General features: G+C 37.8%; 1 protein-coding gene across 10 annotated transcripts in view; it reads left to right on the top strand.

Annotated features, from left to right (window-relative positions):
• Window positions 1-18015, top strand: part of OSBPL6 (oxysterol binding protein like 6) — a 197280-nt gene that overhangs the window by 142857 nt on the left and 36408 nt on the right. For 3 of the 10 annotated variants that reach the window (XM_012785862.2, XM_012785863.2, XM_012785868.2), the window contains exons 6-12: window positions 1455-1508; window positions 2607-2720; window positions 2849-3019; window positions 5499-5631; window positions 7768-7871; window positions 8435-8527; window positions 13181-13255. In XM_012785862.2, coding sequence (XP_012641316.1) covers window positions 1455-1508; window positions 2607-2720; window positions 2849-3019; window positions 5499-5631; window positions 7768-7871; window positions 8435-8527; window positions 13181-13255 — 744 coding nt within the window. The remainder of the gene's footprint in view (window positions 1-1454; window positions 1509-2606; window positions 2721-2848; window positions 3020-5498; window positions 5632-7767; window positions 7872-8434; window positions 8528-13180; window positions 13256-18015) is intronic. The other 7 variants (XM_012785864.2, XM_012785866.2, XM_012785871.2 and 4 more) reach the window with 3 other exon arrangements.

The raw sequence follows: 18015 nt of genomic DNA on the forward strand, positions 1-18015 counted from the left end.
TTCTTCCTTGGGTTTTGGCCAACCCCCCATACTCCTTTCTAAGATCACCTTTGCCTCTCATTCTGATCTTACCACTTTGCATTTCCTCAAATTGATGGTCTTGCTAATCTCTTTCCCCATGACATCCTGCAGGTTATCCCTGCTAAAATTCTTTGATAGACAGAAATGGCAAAATAGGAAAAAGAGGTCAAAGGAACAAATTTTATATGAATTGCTAACTTTAATTTAGCACTCTCAGTCTATGTTTCAGCAAAACCGACTTTGGTTTGACAGCAACTTTCCTCTAGACTGTGACCTTGAAAATTTTGCTACATAAATAATAGGAGGGTCTCCCTTGCATTACCTTTTTTCTTGATCTTTAAAACCACCGTATATTTATTCAAGTGTCAGTCCATTTGATTACCCAAGTCAAGGGCTACTGAGAAAACAAAGTGTTTTTCAATTGTAGGATTCTTTCTTCCCATGCTTACTTACTGTCCCCCAGAACCTGTAACGAAAGGGTTACAGTGGCCTTCTGTGAGTTCTGTGCAGGGGTCCCAAGGCCTGACTTCTGGCCACCTTAGCAGCTAAGAGGTCCTGAATCACATAATAACTTTCCAGCAGAGTAATTTTCCAGCAACAGAGAGAATCCTTGCATCTGTAGAACCAGAGGAGGGCACTGGGCTCGTTATTTGATTAGGTCCTGAGGGCTGTTCCCTTGTGAATTGCCCACGGAAGGAAAATCAACAGCAGAGAGTTCCTAAGAGTATGTGGAACAAAAATGGCCATATCCATTCCGATTGGACCAGGCGCATCTTGGAGGAGACAGAAATTGCTAAAAACCTCTTTTTCTCTGTCTCTTTCTCTCTTTTTTCTTACCCTTAATGTAGTTCAGAAATAATTTTTAATTCCCTTTACTAATACTAGAATGCAAGCATTTTGCTAAGTAGAGATATAAGCATATTGCTAAGGCCAATTAAACTTTCCAGATAATTCGTTATTCATCGATCCAGTCTACTGGCTTCTATAATGAGCATTTTCAGAAATTATCCATGGTATTCAGGGGAAATTCAGAAGTTTACCTCCATGGTGAAAAATTCCCTGTAGAATTGTACAGAGCTCCTCATGGAATTGCTGTGACCTAACCCAGGTTGTTCTCATTTCTCACTTTCAAAAACATCCTCATGTGGCTCATTCAAAAGGTCTTAGCTGCAGGTCCTGAGATTCCTTCCCTCTTAAGAAAAATCATGGTGAAAAACTGCATCCTCATTGTATTATGTATAAAAGAACCCTGGGACTAGAGTCTGGTCTCCTTACCATTTAATGTGACTCACCATGACCAGATGCACCAAATCCAAATGCATTAAAATGATCCAATATATTAATAATGGTCAAACAATGTTAGACTCATACTTGTGAATGTTTTATATAATTCAAAATACAGATAGTAACTGAGGGGTGTTTGGTTCTTGCAGCGTTTTTTTGTCCTGGATAATGGAATGTTAAAGTATTCAAAGGCACCACTTGATGTAAGTAGCACACAGGACGTGTTTCAAAGATTGATTTAGAATTCTGCTTGAAGTGAGTAAACACTGTAATTGTACAAGCCTTATGCCGCAGTTATCAGCTTTGTGCATGTCTGTGCCTGTAAGATTTCACAAGCTACCAAATTTCCATGTTCTGTAGGTATGTTTTATGCTTATACTCAAAATAACATAAAATCACAAACTAGTGCTTGAAGATTTAACTATTTTGATGTATGTTAATAAAAACAGAAGCTTAAACCTAAAAAGTGACACAGTAGTAAAATCACTCTTTCTTGCAGAGAAAATGCAAATAGGCTTTTTTCTGCATCTCTCAGTAAATTCTGCTTTATGTGTACTTTTTGAGATTTAAAGCAATCTTTGTTCTTGTCAATGTCCTTTTAAGACTATCTGATGAACTTCATTTCTATTAATACTTTACACATCCTTTTATCTTGGGATTCCCAACTCATTAAATTATTCCAAATCATTTTTCTTTAGTATACAAAATAGTAGTTTGCATGCAAAACTGGAAACTTCCTTTCTTCTCATCATTGTGATGTACAGAAAATAAAATAGGGCTCAGATTTCAGTTTTGTCCCCTTCTCTGCCATTGAACCAGCTGTGTCCTTGATCAGAAGAGCAGCCAGAAGGAAAAGCTGGCTGCTCCCTGCTCTCTGGTCCCAGCTGTCCAGTTCTGCCCCAGCAGCTGTCTTCTAGCTGATTACTTGGGATGTTCTGGGGTATAGGTCAAAGACTGACCACAGTTATTTTAGAAACCACCAAAGATGTCTTTTTGGGGGGATATAAACTGTACAGTTGAGAATTATGAAGAATCGACATTACTTTTTATGCCAAAAACGGGAGCAGGGATAAGATTAATAATCTTTCTTACTTAAATTGGTGTGAAGTCACTGCAACTTCAACTATCCTCCATTTAAGAACCTTAACCTCAGAAGCTTAACTTTTTCTCTTTGTTGAAGAGGTGTAGTATCCCACTTCCCATACATAAGTTAAAGATTACCTTGAGTTCGCTTAAATTCAATACAGGAACACATCAAATTATGTATCCTTCCAGCCTATTTACTAGTCTTTTGATTTCAGATTCAAAAAGGGAAGGTCCATGGGAGCATAGATGTTGGACTCTCGGTCATGTCAATCAAAAAGAAAGCTCGAAGAATAGACCTTGATACAGAAGAGCACATCTATCATTTGAAGGTGAAATCACTTTTCAACAGTTTCTCTGCCATTATCAGGGAATATCATTTGCCTATACCAGTGCCTGCACCAGTGGTAGACAAGAGATTGGTTTCACAGTTACCTTTTCCTCTTGCTCATTGTATTAGGTGAAATCCCAGGACTGGTTTGATGCATGGGTCTCCAAACTGCGCCATCATAGGTTGTATCGTCAGAATGAAATTGTAAGATCACCAAGAGATGCCAGTTTTCACATATTTCCTTCAACCTCCACAGCTGAATCCTCCCCAGCTGCTAATGTGTCTGTTGTGGATGGAAAGGTATGACTTTCTCCTATACATCCTGGAAATTGCTTAGAAAATTATGCACATGCACAACTGAGTCTCATTTGGGAAAACCAAAAAGAGAAGGTTAGTTTTGTAAACCGATGCTCATAAGACAACAATGACATTGGCATCAAAGTTAATCACAAGTGTAGATTAGGCGGTGATCTCTTATAGATCACCAAGAGAATTGGCAGTTATTTTTCCTTTCTATGAATAGACTACATCCTACTTTTATGTGATTTTGTAAGAATATTAGGAAGTAAAGTAAATATTTGTTCAATCAGCACCCAGAAATCAGGTGCCTTCCTGGATGATGATAAGAAGACCCCAAAGTCTTGAAAATGAAACTTGCTTTCTTGCCTTGAGCATATATCCATGACCCAGAGAAAAGCTATTAAACTTCCCCATGAAGTTAGTGCAAATGAGCTTGAGAATGTGACAATAATATAGGCAGTAGCCTATCTGAGTGGCCAGCCACCGTGGTAAGCATTGGACACTCATGCATCTCTAATCTTTCACATAGCCAAGGTTCAGAGACAGTAAAGAATTTTTCCAGAAGTGACATAGCCCTTAACCAGTTGTGCCTGGATCTGAACCCTCAACTCTTGTTTCCAATATCAGTGCCCTTTCCATGCTGATACCAGATACAGACTAAGGGAGACTGCGGTTAGTTTTTTTGGCTGAAACAAGAGTTCATTATCTATGTTGATGAAAAGCTAGAGGTGTTGCTTGTTAAAGAGTTGAGGTTAAGACAACAGACATGGAAACATCTGTTTCTGCCTTTGATTCAATAATTACATTTCCTAAAACACAGCCACGTTGCGCGGCCCGCGGGTGCTGCAGCTTCACATTTGGCACCTGCAGCTGAGGACGGGGACAGCTGCGAGGAAGCTGGCTGCCACAATAAGCTGGGTTCAAGAACATACTACTGAAGATTCTGCTTTTCTCTATTTGCTCGCGCAGGACTGTCTGCCAGACATAGATCCATGTTTCCTCTGCAAAGCATAGAAAAACCTTGTGGAATAACTGCCAGACTAAGCAAATCAGATTAAGTGAAACATTACTGTATTCAGTTGTTGTTATTTCACTGGAAATTACTTAAGTAATTTTTATTAAATCTCATTGATTATATGCAACAGACCTCTCAAACCTCATATTATTTCATTCTGGTTGCAGGCTTGCCAAGGACTATTTAATTATCTTTCTCCCAGACATAGGGTGTTAGATGAACCCTAATACCAACCAGTTCTGAAGTAAAAGGGAATGAACCAGCAGGTCAGGGTTAGGAAGGTTGGAATTTAGAGATGCCCAAAAGGGTGCCAGAGTTTCTCTGGGCCTCCTGTGTTCTCACCACAGGGTAGACTGAATCCCAGGTTTAGTCCAGATTAAATGAGGAATGAATTCCAAATGGATCTTTAAAAACTATAAACTTGTAATTGTTTGGTTCTTCCAGCTTCTTCCTATGTCATTGGCACAGAATATTGATAAAAATTATAATTCATTCCATCGCTTGTTTTATGTATTAAATAACATGGATGGTATCTGACAGTAGAAGACTAAAAGCAAATCCTCCCCACTGTTTGCCTTGGAATAAGAAAGCTCTTCAACTGTGGTTTTCACAGTTATATCGAGATCTATTGCTCTCGATATAAATGACACACCTCTAAGATCTACGCAGTAAAAGATTTCCATTACATTTATCAAAATGCAATAGAGAAGAAGGGAAAGAGCTTTGTATCATTGTGCTTGCCTTCTAAGTATCAAGTTATGAGACTCCTGAATGTTAATTGGTTTGTGGCCCTGTGTGGGTAATAAATAAGTCTGGGTTTGCGAAGCATGCACATCATTTACTTCATAATGATTTAGAGGAGACACAATCAATTGTAATTGAATATTAAAGTCAACTATGGAGTTTTCAAGTTATTTCCATTTCTTGGGAAATAAGTTTCTGCTTTTATCACGGAGTGTTTCCTGTGCTCACCTTCCTATCTATGTACTTAATGCAACTTTAATTTATTTCACATAAAATTCCTTTAATGGAAAGTCTATGAGCTATAGATAATAACTTGCCAAGATTGCCTTTTATATATTATAATTCTCAATATGCATTCAAAGCGCAAGCTTGCTTGCTCTGGTGGGTAATGTATTTTGAAATCACGTGTTGAGCAGACCTTGAGCTGATTTTAAGAGTACAGAAACCTTTTGGTGCTCATGAGGATTAGATAACAACACACTTAGATGTTGACTGATGGAGTTAGCAGTTCCATGAGAGTGTTGTTAATGTTTATGAATTTTGCCTTCACTGAGCACATACTACATTTAGCCGAGAGGCTTCATCCATATTTTCAGTGTGCCCTTTCTCCCTTTCTTTTTTAATGTCACTTTGAGGCTGCTTATATTTTTTAAAAATCATTTAAATGTACTGTTTTTGCTTCATAACCATACACTTCGTGTCTGTTTTTGTTCACCGTAGATGCAGCCAAACAGCTTTCCGTGGCAGTCCCCTTTACCATGCAGCAACAGCCTCCCTGCAACCTGCACGACAGGCCAGAGTAAGGTGGCAGCCTGGCTGCAGGACTCGGAAGAGATGGACAGGTGTGCAGAAGGTTAGTTCTTGCCCAGCATGGGCTACGAGAATAAGCCAAAACAGAACAAACAAAAACTAGAGGTGAATTGTGGGCATTGCTGTCTCCCCTGACCCTCTTGATAACCTTGACTTTTCCTTGCACACCAGATCTTTCTCCCCGTCATGACTCGGGCTTCTGACCTGCCACTTCCACCCGCTTCAACCTTCTCTCCTCACCCCTTCACCAGTTCCCTCTGGCTTCCTCACTTCCCACCCCCAGGCCCTGGGGGAGTCAACACGGAGGAGTGGCCCCCACACACACTCCCACACTGTCTACACTGTCTTCTTCCCTAGGCCGCTCCCACGGCTGCCTTCTGTGCTGCTCTGTCTTGCCCAGGGAGCAGGTGTATGTTTCCTGCCAACCCAGCAATAAATGGCAAAATTCCAATATGCTGCACCTTATATCCATGGTTACCTGTTAGTGGTGTTCCACTATGGATCTGTTACTAAATACTCTGAACCAATACATGATTCCCTCTCTCTGCCATCTCTGAGCCTCTGAATCTCTTCTTACCTCTCCTCCTTGTAATCAGCCAGAGCACATTGGTCCAGACTTGATCCATGGGCCATTCCCATTCTGAGACAGTTTTCATTTGACCTTCAAAACTGAGAAAAACAGGGGCAATGTAGAGAGTATTTAATAAGGTTCAATGTGATTTAATTTTTGAAATGATCTTGTAGATGATATTGGGCCTAGTTTTTTAAAATTATTTTCTTTTACAAAATTATAATAAAAGTAGATGTTAGACAAGTTAAAATTTGTCTATCTGTTAGTCCCCCAACCAAAACAATTTTTTTGTCTGTACCAGTGTGTGAACTCAGTCTACAGCATTTTTATCAGTCCTCTGAGACATCCACGTCCCAAACTAGAGCTTTATGTGAAAATATGGCTTAAGAGGGATCTCATAGTCACAAATTATGTCCAGCTGACATTCCATTAAAAAGGTTTTCCATGGATGTAGTCACAAAACACTTGGACTCTAATTTGAGTATATTAACTGCAGATTGGGAAAAAAAGACAAGCCTCACTTACCTAAACTCTTGGCTTCAGCAGTGATTCTGGATATTTCCGCCTCTCCTGTAACTCCTGCGGCCTCACACTTACTGGAGGTATTTAACCTGGCTGCCTGCATGGCCAAAAAGTTTGAGTCCATCTGCTGGGACAATATCCATTTATCTGACCAAAATGAATAGACGTTGGCTTTGAGGCGGGAAGCCCCGGGCTGGTGGAGGGACACAGCTGTCTCTCCCTGTCTCTTCAGAGTACTGGGTGGACCGTCCCTGCACCCTCGTTCCAGGCCTGTGAGGATTCTTGTCCTCCTCACCCTGACTACTCTACCTGTGTCCTCCGCCTTCCTTGCTGTTCTCCTTCAGAATTTAGCGCAATAATTACCTCCTCTCCTACTGTAACTTCACCCAAATTCCAGATAACAATCTTACAAACCATTTTAGAGGAGTAGTAGACAGGTTCATAAGAGGAAAACCACAAGACTGCTGCAGCCCTCTTGAGTGTGCTTCTCTGACGACAAAGGCTGTCAGACCAGGAAGGTGATCATGCACAATTTGGCTGGGATTTTATCTTTTTAATTAATTTATTTTTTTAAGAGACCAGGCTGGGGTGCAATGGAACAATCATAGCTCACTGCAGCCTTGAACACACCTGGGCTCAAGCGATCCTCCTGCCTCAGCCTCCTGAGTAGCTGGGACCACAGCACAGACCACCACTTCTGGCTAATTTTTTTATTTTTTGTAGACACGAGGTCTTGCTGTAAAACCAGGCTGTTTCTCAAACTCCTAGGCTCAAGGGATTGTCCCACCTCAGCCTCCCAAAATGCTGGGATTACAAGCATGAGCCACCACACCCCGCCTTAACTGGGATTTTAATGGCTTCAATATTAATAGCTGTTAATTTGTAAGAGTGGGCTTTGAAATTATCTCATAATCAGTGGTTTTATAGTTCTAAACCAGAGAAGAGGCTGTTTTATTTCACTTGCCAACATCTTATAAACATGGATCTGCCTAACTGTATTTGCCATAATTTGGGTTGACCCTTTTATTGCCATCACTACCACTCTCTGCCCAAGGCTAACATATTTTTATTTCTGGTTTTTATTAGATCTTGCACACTGCCAGTCAAACCTTGTGGAACTTAGCAAACTCCTACAAAATCTGGAAATACTTCAGAGAACTCAGTCAGCACCTAACTTTACTGACATGCAGGTAAACATTACTGCTGCTGGTGAAAGGATTTAGGATATTAATTTATAATCTTTACTGGATTGTTCTATGAATATATCAGGTAATATTTAAAGGGAAATAACTATAATACAGGTTAGTTTATATTCTGAAGTTATTCTTACTATTTTTGAATCTTGGTGTCATTGTGTTAATTAAGATGACTTTTTCCATAATATTTTACATTTAAATACAAACTAGAAGACATACATGTAGTATCTGAATCATTCTTGCATGCTCATGTTCCATTAGAAATGATAACTTTCAAGATATAATTTAGGTACTCTCAGAGTCATTACCATCCTTTAATATAGAAAACAATCCTGTTTTCATTTTGTATATCAGAAAAAAAATATTTTATAGTTAAGTTCTTGGCTCTGCTTTTAATGCCCACTACACATCTGATATGCCTTTCTCTCCTGGCCGGTTTGCTTATAGTTTCTAACAGTGATTTCTTTACTAACTTGCTGTGCTCTCTTTGTCTATACCTGTATCATCCGTGTGAACTTAATAATGCCTTATTGCTTTTAACCATTTGTGTAATGTAGGCTAACTGTGTAGATATTTCAAAGAAAGACAAGCGGGTCACAAGACGATGGAGAACAAAAAGTGTCAGCAAAGATACAAAAATACAACTACAGGTACAGATTTTACTTTTCCTTCATTCATGTTTTTATATATTTTTAAAGTACTAGTCTTCATAGATCAGTTCATGGGAGTTAGATTAAGAGAGCCCCTTAACTGCTTTAAAGCCAGCGCTTTTCAAACTGAGTTATTTAAAATAACAGGAAATCTATTTATTTTTCTTGTTCTGGCATAAGTGAAAAGAATTTAAAAGAAAGGTTACAATTATACAATAGGGCTGCAAAGTGGCATTTTCATTTTCAATTATGGCCTTTGAACCATTCAAATATATTTTAACAAAAAGTCACCTTAAGAATCTAGACTAAAAATCTAATGAGATGTAATGAAGGTTCACTTATGTGTACTAGATCTTAAAAGAGCCTTTTATGTGTCAGCTTTGTCCAAACTTTTATCTAATCAAGAAAAAGTATAGAGGGTGTAAGAGATTAGAAATCAACAAACCTGTGTTTCAGTCCAATCACTGTGATTTTCTATCGGTATAATTTTGTGCATTTCTGTTAAAGTTTCGGAGCTTCCATTTGTTCCTGGATAAAGTGAAGTAGTTAATTTAATGATCTCTGAATTCCCTTTCAACCCTAAAATTCTATGATTCTATAAAAATAAACATTATTGGACCGTCAGCAATCACTTTAAAATCTGAACTAAAGTCTTAATAGCTCATGATAAATTTACTTGAAATTTATTTGAAATAAATTATTTGAAATGAGTAGTTTTAAATTTTTAAAGTAAGATCCTCTTATGTTTTGTACCCTCGTGATATGCCGAAATAAAAAATATGTAAATAAATAAATAACAAATTTTAAAATGATACTCTTATGTTATTGTGTTGCAGTGATATAAAATATGATAAATGCCTGAAACCTCTTATGTCCTAAATCATATCACTTTCAGATCTTTAAACTAGAATCTTTCTGATTCTCATCCTAGTCATTTATTATAAATGACCCTTGCCCTGTGCAGTCAAAACTAGACTTTATGATTTGACTTCTTAAAATTACCTATAAATCAATATATATTTTAATGCAAAGATAGAGGGAACTGCTTTTCAACATTCTTCAACGTCTTCTGAATAATTAACAAAATAACTCTTCTTAAATTCCGACTTTATTCTTTGTATTATAATTCTGAATGTGTAAATAACAAACTGTTGCTTTGCTTACTAATCTGATGTGTTTGAAAATAAATTTTCATAAGCACTAAATATCCATTTTTTTATTTAGAATGTCCACATTCTCTGAACACAATTTTTCATGTTCCTTTATTTGGTATGTTTCTGTGTGTTTTTCTGTGTTTTCCCTTCTATTCATAAAATTAATACTATAGGGGCAGATGTGCCAAATGATTTCATAAGAAAATTACCTAAAATTGCTTTTGACAATTTTATTTGTTTTGAGCTTGTGATTGTGTAGTTTTTTGGTATTTTTTTAACATGGTATCTATGAACCATAGCTAGGAGAAAAGAACTATTTTTATAAGTAAAAGAACCATTTCTATAAATAAAATAACTGAAGAAGTCCAGGATCATAAGAACTTATATATTTGTGAATAGATATTCCAATCTTGTTTTTATAGGGTATCCCATAGACTAAATTCTCGTTCACAGCTGTTGCCTTGAACAGGTTGTTTCTCAGAGAGTCTGAGCACAGTGTCCCTCACTGCCCTGCTACCGCCAGGGGTCCCACCGCAGTCCCCATAGCACTCAGTTCTGTCTGAAGGACACAAAATGCAGCTATGACTACACCTCCCAGTTTCAGGCTGTGCTTTTAAATGTGCAGAGAAGTTATGAAGATTTTTTTTTGAGCCATCATAAAAAAATGTTCAAAAAGCAAGAAAATATTCTTCAGTCATACTCCTCCTACATCTTGGGGTGGTTCATTTGTTTTTTAATTTTTATGTATGACATTTTGCTTTAGTTTTTTTTTTTTTTTTTTGACTCAAAACTCATCCCTTTGAAGTAGCTTTAGGATTGTATTGGTGAAAATATGACATGGATAAAAAGCATGGATTTTGAATTCAGGGAGAACTGGATCTGAATGCCTACTCCACCATTTACTAGTTGTTTTGTTTTGCCAAAGAGTAAATGGCCCGTATAATTCTAGTTTAGTTATTTCTGAGGGAAATTGAAACCGTCTTATTCCTAAACTCAAAGATAATTTTGCCTTCCCAAAAGTGGGATATTTTGTTCCATGAGCAAGTAGAGACAAAGAGATTTAGGGGTGACAGTAAACTATTAATCATTCCCAGAAAAACTCCACTTCCACTTAGACTAAGACAAGAAGTAGGGAGAATACTTCAGAATGTTGTACCATGCCTGGACCTCTTCTGTTTGTCCAAACAAGTTTTCAGATAGCCCTTAACATCCTCATTCTCTATTACTGGGAAGTTACTCAAAGTTCCTCCAACATGCATACTTGGCTGGGGAACCATAAGTTCATCCAGATGACCATGACCAACATGAATATCATTATTTCTCAGCATTTTGCCTACAGAAAGGCATAGCATAGCTTTTATTTTTACTCTTATGGATTAAACGTACCCACCATCTTCTTCCAACTTCTAATCAGTTTTTTCCGTACTGTTTTAAGTGTATTTTGGCTGTGGGAATCTCATCTGATGATACCAAGTACATGTTTTGAGCCCATCATCATCTCGCTAGTTGAACCACTTTCCCTGATGACGACTGTTGCAAGTACCTTGAGAGGCTCTCAAGTTGTGACAGCTCTTTGTTCACCCCCTCTGTTGTTTGGAACTTTTAGTATAACAGCCACTTGTGAAGGAACCCAGACTGTCTGGTGGTGGTGATTGTTACTGTCGTTGTTATCAATGTTGTGTCATTGAACTTTGTATTCAACATTCTGTAGTGATTGTCATTTTTAAATAATTATAAAAGAGGTAATTCTGAAAATTGACCTCTGGAAAGTGAAAATGAAGGACTTGTTATACTAGATGTTGATTTCCTAGTCTTACGTAGGTAAGACTGTGTTATTGATATGAATGTGAAGGTTAAATTCTGTATCATTATGACCATATTTCTGCCAGAAGCCACTGGGTTGTTGGCCTCAGTCATCCATTGTGTAACCCATGAAGTCAATGTTTGTCCTAGAAGGTTCTGTGAGGATTACCATTTACCAAAAAACACTTCCTGTCTCCCAAACTTCAAATTTTATAATTCTAATAAAACCTCAGTGTCATTATGCAGTAACACTTTGGCTGTATTTTAAATAAAGTAGACAAGGACAAGAGGCAATGATTTTAAAAGATTTTCTATAGACAAAAAAGAATCCCTAGATTTCCTATGTTGCTGATGGCACAAATTAAATACTGGATCCCTGCATGCTGAAGAGGCTGAGGAAAAGCAGGAAGTATGTAGTAGCAGACAAATGATCTGTTGTCATTGATGTATGGCTGTCCTAGATCTCACAGATGCTCAAATTACACTGAAGGGTAAAAATAAGTTCTTTCCTTTACTACATTAAGTAGAACAGATTTGGCATAGAAAACTTTTTGTGGAAAACAGATTATATATGTATGTGTATATGACAAACATATACACATATATATGCAGAAGATCTGTGAAGATGGAGGAGAAATATGAATATAATTTGGAAAATTTAGAGAGAATTGGAGATCTAAGAATTTAAAATATTTTTCTACCATTCCAAAAAGCCTAAAGCAGCCATGCTGTTTTTTCAATCTGGACTGTTAAGTGATTCTAAGAAAGTACATCTCAGTCCATTGGAAATGAAATGATTGCTCAACAATCTTGACGAGTCAGGGTCTGTCAGATGGAGGCAGAGCTGTATGGTTAGAAGGAAATACCGTTATCCCTTAATCTTGTCCACCAAAGAGAGGGAAAAAAAATGAAAGAAAGCTCTGAGATTCTTCTACCGATTTATGCATAGGTGCACATCACTAAATGAAACCTGTGCTTTTAATTTTTCGTAGTTGATTTTTATAGGCATTGTCACTACATGTTGAGGAACATGAGGGTTTTTTCCCCCCTATCATACAGAGACTGGCTTCCTCCTTAGAAAATTCTTCAACTTGAAAATCCCAACACTATTCCTAATCTTGAGTCCCAGTGAGCCAGCTATTATATATAGTAGGGTATTAAGTGGCATCTTAAAGAACTCTCGTATCCTTCCCTTTACTTTTTTACCCCAGTAAGAAATAAAAAAGAAATCTGCCTGGCCAACAGAAGGTTATAACCTTCTGTCTGTATTCCTGTTAGCCTTCTCACATTATTTAAGCAGTTTTTCCTGAACTTAGTTTTCTTTGCTACCATTTATTGAATGCCTTTTGACTTCGAATAACATGACTTCACGTGAATAAAACAATATGCATATTTATTTTACCTTATAATCACAGGCCATTCATCAATTTATAATTCTTGGTCTTGTTTTAGGGTGGAGGTTATTTCCAGAAAGTAGACTTCAGGTGTTTGAGTTATCTGCAATGAGAATGATGAGCATTTCTCACTTCATGAATGCCCCTTTGAGCACTTGTCAATGCTAAGATTTAAGAAAAGTCAACTTCAGTTAAAAACTCTCCCTCTCCCTTGTCTGATTATCTTTCATCCTCCCATATCCCATCCTCCCCCTTCCCCATCCTGTGTTTTCTCCCCCTTCTCTTCTCCCATTCACTGTCAGGAAGGGCCACCTGCGAAGGGCCAGTTCAGCACAACTCGGCGCCGGCAGAGGCTAGCGGCAGCAGTGGCTACAACAGTGAGTGGATTTCAATCTCAAGTGGAAGTTAAATAAGAATGAGAACTTGTGTGCAAGGGTGACCCCGCCCTCCCCCAGTCCTGATGGTGCCACCCATGTGCAGTGGCGTCACCTGTAGCCCACTCATGGTGACATAGCTTTCGCATGTTCTCTGGCTGTCTTTGCATGGCAGGAGTCAAACATGGGTATTCCTTTTTGCAATGGAGACCTACTACATAAGCCAGTTCTGTTACTATCAGTGTAAGACATAATTTAAGTCAAGTTTGCAAAACTGAGTATAGTGCCCCGTGATGTGGGATTTCTTTAAATGATATTGTTTTTTGGTATTCTTTTTTTTTACCATACTGATATTTGAAACTTTGCTAACTGATTTCTCTTTTTCTAAGAAAGTCATGTTACTACAGACATATATTGTGCTTTTTTTTGTAGCAGTGTGACTATTTGAAAAGGATGTGAGAATAAAGAAATGAGAGGGTAAGAAAAGGTGAATTTTGATGTCATCTCTAAATGGCTACCCAAATTACACTTAGCAAGGGAGACTTGTTTTCTGAAAAGAATATTGACATGAAAATCAGAAACTATGGAAAATCAGAAGCTGTGGAAATAAAAAAAAACCCCACAGAATTAAATGGTGTTTCATCCATGTTTAGAGGTTGTTTGTTTGTTTCTAAGAGAAAATAGAATGGATTTAAGGAGAGTGCAGAAGATATTGAGCTAGATGAGGTAAATGAATAGTGAATTGTCCATATAGAATATAAAATAGAATATCTAAACACATGAACCCTTTTTTTGATAAAAGCAAATTATAATATTTGCTTAATTATGAGATCCTATGAACTTTTAAAAATATAGATTACTGAGTTCATAGCAATCATGTATGTTACTTTTTGGCTATTAGATGATATTTCCTGAATTAACAATAGTTTTGCTCTCACCAATGAATAAATTTTAAGACTAGAATTGCTGAAAAATAGAAAAGATTTTGGTTGCACTGTAGGAGAATAAATGCTGGTATGAGGCTTCATGGCTTTCTACTTTACAGTTAGTAATTGATTCTTGCTTTATATCTGAGTGTTTAGCTAGATTTTTGGAGAAACAGAATTGCTTTTGATTACAAAATAAACCAGTAACTTGGAATTTATCAGAAAGCTGACTCTTACAGTTTTGTGAACATTTGGACAAATTATTGAAATTACTTTCATGGTCAATGTTTATCTTATGCATATATTCAAATGAAAATAAGGTCCATGACACTGATGTGGTAACAGAGTCTGACAATAGATACATGTCCAATCAGTTAAATAATTCTTTTTTCTTTTCTTTTTTAAGTCTTTCTTTGTAAGGTTCAACATAATTTTAAGCATAATTTTTCTTCTATAAAATTAAGAAATCCAAATGATTATTAGAGAAATCCAAATGATTATTATTAACATCTCAGTATGAAAAGGAAAGGTCATCATTTCATGAAAATACTAATATCTCCTAAACTAATGTACATCTAAGATGACATGTAGGGAAGTGATTATGTTTCTCCTGTGTTTATTTTTAAAATTCAGATGCATGTAGTAAATGTAACATAACTGAGATTAGTACCTATTTGAATGTAATGGGTTTATATTTTAAAAATTAGGAATAGAAAAGAAAAAGCTTTTAAAAGAAGAAATCATTAATGCCCACCTCCTAGAATAGCTGTGACTGCAGAAATTACAAGAGAAACTTAGATGTATATAATGAGAAAAGCTACTGACAACATTTAATACTGTGTTCAGGAATAACTAGTAGGAATGACTACTCTAGGATCTATAGCTTTGACTCCATACAAAACATAGCCACATCTAGCAGGACCCTCAGCTGGTTCCCTCGGCCCCTTATCCACATCCCAGTGACATGAGGCTGGTGACCCAGCTCCTCTATTCCTCATAGTGCAGTGGTTCCCCTTAATTTCCAGTCCTTTCTCTTCCCAGCAACACTAAAGTTATCCCATGCATTTTGAGCCTATCCTATTCTGCTAAGTACCTTTTACCTAGAATCCTTCCAAATGATTCCTAGTCACTCGTTTTCCTTCACAACTCAAAAGTCTTGGGCAACAGAGATTGCTCCCAAAGAAAAGTGTACCCAAGGACATGTTGCAGACATTTATTCTTGTTGACCCTTAAGCATGAGCACTCAGAATGGCCAACTTGCAACATTAGCCAGATCCAGCAGAACAGGAGGTTGGAAAAAGAGAAACACTGGCCCCTCCCCATGAAAGGACACTGAGGGTCCCAAAGTAATCAGTACCCACAAGGGATCCCTGTTCACATAGTAGAAAGTAGCAACAGCAAGAGACTTTCCACACTAGCTCAGTAAGTCCTTATAAGCTTAGCGTGTATATTAGACCTACTGTGTGTGTTTGTTTCATGTCTGCCACTGCTGGATTTGCCAGCAGTTCCACTGTCAAGTCATTTCTCTTTTGACTTCTTCATAGACAGGTGTTAAGAGCATCTACTAACATCCCCATTCCAAACTGCACTTACTGACACCTGAATATTCCAGAATCAGGCTTCCTCCCTATCATAGGATTTCAGGGTAGAAAAACCTGAATCCAGCATTGAGGGTGCTCAGGTATAAACATTGAGTGCTGTAGGCAGCTTCCACTCCAACCATCACTGACAGAGAAACTAGTTAACTACTTAAATTTTTAATCCCATAATACCCAAATTGATGAATAAAAAACTGAGTAAATAAGTCCTCAGGCTGAAGAGATATTCAATTAGAGTTAGATTAATATATCTAATTTGTGTTCTCAATTTCATTTCATCAATTCCTCAATTAAAATGACCCATTCTACATACTTCTTTTAACAAAAAAGATATCAATATAAACATTTTCAGCCAGGAATATATGAAAACTCATTCTCAATTTCCCAGGGAACTGTTTGATTTCAATTTGGGTGGAATATTCCAAGTCACCTTCCCTGTGGGTAATATACGTAACCACTTGCACTGCTTTAATAGCCAATTTAATCTTCTCATTATGTTCCAAATATAGATTTGTAACTTATGTTTTTCTTCTCAGCATCCAACTCAAACATTTAATAGAGAGGTAATAATTTATCTCAAGGACAAGTCTGGGTCTGTCCTGGACTCCCTGGCAGCATGGCCCCCTGTGCAGCCTGTCCCCCAACTCCCAGGACCCCTCCCCACCCACTCAAGGAAGAGACTCCTCTTCTAAGCTGTAGGAGTCCTTGAATGTGATGTCCACCAGAGTGCAGATAAAACCTTTTTCCATGATCCGCGACACATTACATTTCCCATCACCAAACACCCACATTTCTTTTTGTTAATGCTTTTCTAGTTCCTTGTATCAGGAACTGGATCCTTAATTCTCAAAACTTCCTGAAAACCTATTTTTTTCAGCTCACAGTCTCTCCCCATGACCTCCTAATCTCCACCAACCTTCCCATGGATTTTCTGTGGCCCTTTTATAGGACTACAGGGTGACCGCTCTTTCTAGATTTAACACCACCACAGTGAAGGTCAGAATTTTCTTTATCTATCTACAAGCATTCTTCCGCATAAATCCCGCTCCTTTGTGGGCATCCTAAAGTGACCTCAGCTACTGTTATCATAAAGCTACCTGTTCAGGATTCCAGTAAATTATTAACCCCCAGCACTCCATTTTCTCAAATGGCTTATTTGCCACTTTTGTGTCTCAACTCTAGAATAGCCAGAAACACAGGGCCTGGTGAGACAAACAAGCTGCTGACCTCTCCCAGCCCAGTGTGCCAAGTCCCCCCCCATATGATGATGTAGAGTTACTTTGATAACTGCACATACCAGATGCTTTGGATGACATACATTAACATGCTTAGCTTATCTGAATTTGGGGGAAAGCTTAATGCTCACTTCCTTCCCCAGTAACCCATGAATATCTTTTGAGATGAATAACTCCCTGCCAGGGCAGTGTGACATCAAAAGGACCTTCTGTCTCAACTGCCCTCGAACTGCAGCTCAGGCCAGAGTTTATGGTTCATTCCGTCTCTTCCATCTGTACCCCATATTCACAGAGAGAGAGTGTCCTATCCCTCTATCCCTTTTATCTAATCAAATCTGTTAGGAAATTTAAAGCAAAAAAATTATATATAAAAAAGAAGTGATTCTGACATACATACCCCTCAGACAGGGTATTTGTTCCTTCCCTACTGCATATTTCCTCTTAGATGGGGGTGTGAATTATCCTTTCAATTACACAAATTTCAACTCGTAGTGGAGTCTGAGAGTCTGGTTTTTGAAGATAATTGCATGAACAGCTATGAATTAGGGAGACATTTCTAGTGATCTGATTTGTAAGAAGAATTGGTACTTTCATTTTCCAAGAATGTTTGGCTGACAGCATTTGTAATGCTCAGGAAAGCCCTTCATCCAGGGGAGGAAAAGGTGGTTTGCATCCACCCATCACAAGCCTCGTCCAGATCCAGGCTGAGCAGGGAAGTGCCTGTGGCCAGTTGGGAAAATCTATAGTAATATGACTTGTTCTACTCAGTGCTTTTACTATTGGCCAGTTCATTAGCATGTTTGTGAATGTAACAGAGTTTGTGTGTAACATATAAAGGTAAACTATAGAGATTTACATAATATATATTTCATTTACTGATATATATTTTAATAGGTCACTTTCAAAAATAATTGGGAGTCTCTTTAAGCCATTATTGTATTTACTATTAAGATTGGTTTGTGTTTTATCTAATGGCCCCAGAGCAAGTGAATCTTTGGTACATG

This window comes from Microcebus murinus, chromosome 8 (genome assembly GCF_040939455.1).
Source record: "Microcebus murinus isolate Inina chromosome 8, M.murinus_Inina_mat1.0, whole genome shotgun sequence".
NCBI lineage: Eukaryota > Metazoa > Chordata > Mammalia > Primates > Cheirogaleidae > Microcebus > Microcebus murinus.